The sequence below is a fragment of the Pyxicephalus adspersus genome, unplaced genomic scaffold (assembly GCF_032062135.1).
Source record: "Pyxicephalus adspersus unplaced genomic scaffold, UCB_Pads_2.0 Sca549, whole genome shotgun sequence".
Lineage (NCBI taxonomy): Eukaryota > Metazoa > Chordata > Amphibia > Anura > Pyxicephalidae > Pyxicephalus > Pyxicephalus adspersus.
Genome location: NW_027317556.1, coordinates 4,269 through 11,009, shown reverse-complemented (window position 1 = coordinate 11,009; position 6,741 = coordinate 4,269). Strand labels below are relative to the sequence as shown.

Sequence of the window (6,741 nt, the reverse complement as noted above, 5' to 3'; positions counted from 1 at the left end):
TTTGATTAGCTCTAAAACTCTAAGGGCATGGGTTCTTGTTTGCATCAGTATGGCTTTTCTCTCTGTGTACACTCTGTAATTAAAATACCAAAGCAGATTGAAGAATCTTAGAAAACTTTAAATGTGAGGAAGAAACAATAGTCTGTATAGGAAGGGGATTGTCTGTTGACCATATTTCCCCTTTTTCATCAAATAGGCAATTATTCAAACTAAATTTCATGCAAGGAAAAACTACACAGTTTGAATCATTAGTGCTTTGGATACAATTTACTGATTTTGAAGTGTCCCATTGTGGAGGAACAATGCGTCTACTGCACATTAACTCCCCAAAAAGGATGCAGAGGATTTGGGGGGGAGTTATGGTGGTATTTTAAAGCCCCCATTAGTAAAGGGGTTTCCAGATATCCATCCACTAACTCAGGTAAATGAGAGCAAAGGTATGTTGGTACCCTTTACGTATTTCTAAAAAAAAAACATCTTACAACGATAACACATACTTATGAATGCAGTGTTAGTGCGAAGAATCTTTATGGTATTTCTACTGCTGGCTAGATGTGTTATTGACAGATTTAGTAGATTCTGTGAAAACAACATTTTTTTTACTGAAAGGGAGCCTAATTTGCACTTAATTTTGTGATTAATTTGGTTGGTACACATCTCTTGGTATACCTAATTGTGCAGTAAAAAAACAGACAGTGGAAATCACACCCGAAATGCTGATTGCTGTGTATATTTTATTATAATAGTGTTATTAACCTTAATAACTGTTCATTTCTGCTAACGCCAACATGGAAAGTAGTGTGACTGCATGAATTTACCTGCACTGTCCAGTCCTGGCCAAGGGTCAAAATTCTTGCAAAACAGCACTTTTTTTTATCTAAATGGCTGCTAGTAGATGATGTAAGTGAAGGTAGGGAGTTCTGTTCCCAGATTCCTGGGCTGGCTGTCTATATATAGAGAGCTTATTCATGCTGTGATCACATCTACTCCTAACTCTTTTTTCTGATATCTTCCATTTATAGCTGATTTTCTGTGACTTTTTTTTTGCGCCAACAAAAAACCACCAAAACACCGAAATGGAATCCCAGGTGCGCCAGAACTTCAACCGCGACTGTGAGGCTGCCATCAACCGCATAGTGAACTTGGAGCTGTATGCCTCCTACACCTACCTCTCCATGGTAAGTATTGTGACTTTTTTTCAAATACTTTATAAAAATATATTTTTTTTTCTTTTCCTTTCTTATGTCTTCTGCAAATTTCTGTACTTTAGGTTTGATTATAAATGCAAGACCCAACAAGTCTTTTACATTCATGTCAAATTTTATACCTGTTTTTTACTGTAAATATAGCCGGAGTAAACTCTAAAATTAGGTTTTAGAAATTACAACAAAATCTCTTTTCTTTCCCCAGTCTTGCTTTTTTGATCGTGATGACGTGGCCCTTGCCCATGTGGCTGAGTTCTTCAAAAAGCAGAGCCAAGAGGAGAGGGAGCACGCTGAGGAGTTCATGAAATATCAGAACAAGCGTGGGGGTCGCATTGTCCTGCAGGACCTCAAGGTAGTAACATTTGACTTTTTTTCTAGATGAAACCAAAAAACTACTTAGCTGCTCAGAAATAGAACTAGGTATTGTTTTAAAAACTAAAAAAAATGCTTGTGTAGAAATGAAATGTTACGTGTTATTTTTTAACAAAAGTTATCCCTTACCTTGTGCTGTATATGGAAATCTAATGCATAAACATTTTTAGTTATAACACCAATTTTTCCTTCAGAAACTAGAGCGTGATGAGTGGAGTAACACCCTGGAAGCCTTGCAGGCCGCTCTGCATCTGGAGAAGACTGTGAACCAGGCTCTTCTGGACCTGCACAAGCTGGCCTCTGACAAAGTTGACACTCATGTAAGTCTGCCCTATACATTCATTACTTAAATCTCCATTTATTACATCATCTCCAAATATTCTCAGATACGTTGGTGGTATTTTAAAGCCCCCATTAGTAAAGGGGTTTCCAGATATCCATCCACTAACTCAGGTAAATGAGAGCAAAGGTATGTTGGTACCCTTTATGTATTTCTAAAACAAAAAAAAAACATCTTACCACATAGACACAGTAGAAAAAATAATTTGAAATAATAACACAACGATAACACATACTTATGAATGCAGTGTTAGTGTGAAGAATCTTTATGGTATTTCTACTGCTGGCTAGATCTGTTACTGACAGATTTAGTGGATTCTGTGGAAACAACATTTTTTTGTTTTTACTGAAAGGCAGCCTAATTTGCACTTAATTTTGTGATTATTTTGGTTGGTACACATCTCTTGGTATACCTAATTGTGCAGTAGAAAAACAGACAGTGGAAATCACACCCGAAATGCTGATTGCTGTGTATATTTTAATTTAATGGTGTTATTAACCTTAATAACTGTTCATTTCTGCTAACACCAACATGGAAAGTAGTGTGACTGCATGAATTTACCTGCACTGTCCAGTCCTGGCCAAGGGTCAAAATTCTTGCAAAACAGCACTTTTTATCTAAATGGCTGCTAGTAGATGATGTAAGTGAAGGTAGGGAGTTCTGTTCCCAGATTCCTGGGCTTGCTGTCTATATATAGAGAGCTTATTCATGCTGTGATCACATCTACTCCTAACTCTTTTTTCTAATATCTTCCATTTATAGCTGATTTTCTGTGACTTTTTTTTTGCGCCAACAAGGACCACCAAAACACCGAAATGGAATCCCAGGTGCGCCAGAACTTCAACCGCGACTGCGAGGCTGCCATCAACCGTATAGTGAACTTGGAGCTGTATGCCTCCTACACCTACCTCTCCATGGTAAGTATTGTGACTTTTTTTCAAATACTTTATAAAAATATATATTTTTTTTCTTTTCCTCTTTCTTATGTCTTCTGCAAATTTCTCTACTTTAGGTTTGATTAAAAATGCAAGACCCAACAAGTCTTTTACATTCATGTAAAATTTTATACCTGTTTTTTACTATAAATATAGCCGCAGTAAACTCTAAAATTAGGTTTTAGAAATTACAGAAATTAATTAAATCTTTCCCCAGTCTTGCTTTTTTGATCGTGATGACGTGGCCCTTGCCCATGTGGCTGAGTTCTTCAAAAAGCAGAGCCAAGAGGAGAGGGAGCATGCTGAGGAGTTCATGAAATATCAGAACAAGCGTGGGGGTCGCATTGTCCTGCAGGACCTCAAGGTAGTAACATTTGACTTTTTTTCTAGGTGAAACCAAAAAACTACTTAGCTGCTCAGAAATAGAACTAGGTATTTTTTTAAAAACTATAAAAAAAATGCTTGTGTAGAAATGAAATGTTACGTGTTTTTTTTAACAAAAGTTATCCCTTACCTTGTGCTGTATATGGAAATCTAATGCATAAACATTTTTAGTTAAAACACGAATTTTTCCTTCAGAAACCAGAGCGTGATGAGTGGGGTAACACCCTGGAAGCCATGCAGGCCGCTCTGCATCTGGAGAAGACTGTGAACCAGGCTCTTCTGGATCTGCACAAGCTTGCCTCTGAGAAAGTTGACACTCATGTAAGTCTGCCCTATACATTCATTACTTAAATCTCCATTTATTACATCATCTCAGATACGTGGTACAAAAAATCTCAGATACGTGGTACAGCAAATGAATTACTTCATATATCTTATTTTAACATTTCTAATTCTTACAGTCCAAGAAATTGCTGTACCACTGATCTTCCCTGAAAGTGTGTGTATGGTTGGAATAAGACATTGTAAAACTGACATAGCTTTATCCTATTTATATATTGAGAATCCTCTTTTTGAAAATATTACACCCCTCCCCCGTTCTTCAGTGGTTTGATTTTTTTTCTTATTGTCATAAACAGCTGGAATATGATTGGCTGGATCCTTCATGTTTTCCTTCTTTATCATTTGGAATTTTGACAAAAATATTTAAATTTGAAATCAATGAGCATAATACAGAAACTAGAATAGTTCCACTAATCGATGAGGGTGATCTATAGTTTTTAAAAATGTAATATATATTTTTTCTTCTAACTTGTATTTCCGTGAGGTCCTGAAAGAATGAGTAAAAACCTAAAACTTTGTAGACATTTAACCAATGCTTTTTTTTCAGCTGTGTGACTACTTGGAGTCTGAATATCTAGAGGAACAAGTGAAGGCAATAAAGCAGCTTGGAGATTACATCACCAACCTGAAACGCCTTGGGGTGCCTCAGAACGGCATGGGCGAGTACCTGTTTGACAAGCATAGCCTGTAAAAGAGCAGTTAAGCTGTGTTCCACCCATTAGGATCCAATCCTTCAACTTTCCATCTATATTCCTATTATTGTGTGACATCATTGTGATATTTATTAATTAATGCATTGAGCTTTCTGTGATCCTCTGTTCATTTTGCACCAGTAGCTGTGCTTGTCTGCAAGTTTCTAATAAAGTCTTTAAGCACGTATTCATTGCATTTGGTGTTAATAGATCTTAAGTATGGGGAAAAGTGGGAAATGAGATATTTTCAAATCTTTCTCCAAATCAATACAAAAGACAGGTTATGAAAAAAAGACAAACTCCAATTTTTATTTCTTTGTTAAATATGCATGCAAATGTTGCATTTGGTGTTCATAGATCTTGAGAATGGGGGGAAAAATAGGAAATGGTAATTTTTCAAGTTGAAATGGGCATTTACAAAAATATAAAAATAAAGTATCGCCCTCATCGCCCTCATCACTCATATTACATGTGTAAAAATTTAAAATGGTAAAAAAAAGAAAAACTCCAATTTTTAAAATATATAATAAAAAAATCGGGTCTGAGCATGAAGACTATTAACAAGATGACTCCGGGTTGGTGACTGGGAACAAAAAATACAAATGTAATAAATGCTTTTTTCAACTCAAAGAATGGTGGCGTTCAATCCCAAAATAGTATCAAAATATTATCACAGACTTAATCAATTTACATTTGATATAATCGACAGAAGAAATTAAGGTTAATAAAGCATCGGGAACAAATGGATTACACCTACGTGTACTTAAAGAGTTGAGCTCCTTTATTTCAATGACATTATGGGTACCAATGGGTTGGCATAAAAATATGGTACCGAGCTATAAAAAGGGAGTACAGTCTTTATTAAGTAAAAAGTGGTAAGTTTAACTTCTGTAGTTAGAAATATAATAGAGTATGATTAATACCAAAATAGAAGAATTTTGCTAGATAAAATAATATAATTAATATATTAATATATATTAAGCGATAGTCCGCAGGGATTCAAGAAAGACCAAAATTGTCATACAAATCTTCTCTTTTTATGAGGAAGTATGTAAACATTTGTAAATTGAAGTTGTAGTTGTTATAATCTACTTAGACTTTGTAAAATCTTTCTAGGCAGTACCACACAAATGGTTAATGGGCCAAAGAAGTTAAAGACTACGAGGGGGGGCTGAGAAGTTTCTGGCTTTGCCCAGAAGGAGGAGAGCCATAGTTATGAAATAACGTAAATATTTATTCAACATATTCCCCCTTGAGACTGATGCACTTGGTACAGCATAGTTGCAGCTTTTCTAGACCGTTCAAATAAAAGTCTTTTGGTTAGGCAGCAAACCAGCTCTCAGCAGCATCTTTGACGTCAGATTTGTGCTCAAATCGTTGCCCCTTCAGGTGTTTCTTCAAATTCGGGAACAGATAATAGTCTGAAGGGGCCAGGTCAGGTGAGTAGGGGGGATGGTGGACCAATTGGAAACCCAGGGTGTTCAATTTGACTGCCACAACGTTGGACGTGTGCACAGGTGCAATGTCCTGCAAAAAAAGGATCCCTTTGGTCAACTTTCCACTCCTCTCCTCCTGTATCACTGTCTGTATTAGTCTGTCATTTGCAATCCCTATTTAATGTACAGCGCTGCGTAATATGTTGGCGCTATATAAATCCCGTTTATTAATAATAATAATAATAATAATAATAATATTACCTTGTATAGAGAGAAGTAGTTGTGACAAGGGCAAAACCTGGTATACACAAGTCTTAGGGGTTTTAGGGAATCTGGTTAACCAAGCTGTCAAGTTGCAGGTCACATTGAGTCATACTAAGAAGTTAATTATATATATATATATATATATATATATATATATATATATATAAATATATAAAGGGTATATGTAGTAGGCTAGTGTTGTGAGAGAGTTCAGCTCTGTTCCCCTTGAACCACAGAGTACGTTACAGTCCAGAAACTCAAAGGTTTATAATGTGCATAAGTCTGATCAATAAGGCATAATGCTCAGTTTTACAATGGTTGTCCAATGTAACATTACTTGTTTTATAGCGAATCTGTGAAGTGAAAATGGACATCCCAAATGGCTAAGGAGAAAGTGTAAAGCAAAGTCCAAATATACCCAATAGCTTATTCTTTTATAGTCCAGAAAAATATACAGTATCATTTCCATGTGACTCTGTACACTACAAGTGTAAAGTCCCCAGGGACAGAAAATCTGACAGAAGAAACTAGCAGAAATCATTATAGGGTGAAGAATGGAGATGAAGAATTGGAAAAACAAAGATATTACTCATTGTAAAAAGAGGTCTGGAATTTCTTATTGCACTCCTTTACCCAGTAGAAGCAGCTGACAATCTTGGCTCTGTGCTGTCTTTATATAAAGGTAACAAACACCTAATAAGCTATAATAAACTCAATTTTCATGATATGCATCAAGTATTACAAAGTTGACAACATAATATTTGCAAAGTC

The 6,741-nt window shown here is 35.8% G+C and overlaps 2 protein-coding genes across 2 annotated transcripts; both read left to right on the top strand.

The window, feature by feature from the left end:
- Positions 1 to 999: 999 nt before the first annotated feature.
- On the top strand, positions 1,000 to 4,457 carry LOC140321067 (ferritin heavy chain B-like). The gene is made up of 4 exons (XM_072397952.1): positions 1,000 to 1,178; positions 1,411 to 1,557; positions 1,772 to 1,897; positions 4,126 to 4,457. Exons 1-4 carry the CDS (start codon positions 1,077 to 1,079, stop codon positions 4,267 to 4,269), a joined length of 519 nt encoding a protein of 172 aa, XP_072254053.1. The 5' UTR covers positions 1,000 to 1,076; the 3' UTR covers positions 4,270 to 4,457.
- Positions 2,712 to 3,721, top strand: LOC140321068 (ferritin heavy chain A-like). Its single transcript, XM_072397953.1, has 4 exons — positions 2,712 to 2,834; positions 3,070 to 3,216; positions 3,432 to 3,557; positions 3,698 to 3,721. Exons 1-4 carry the CDS (start codon positions 2,733 to 2,735, stop codon positions 3,719 to 3,721), a joined length of 399 nt encoding a protein of 132 aa, XP_072254054.1. The 5' UTR covers positions 2,712 to 2,732.
- Positions 4,458 to 6,741: the final 2,284 nt, after the last annotated feature.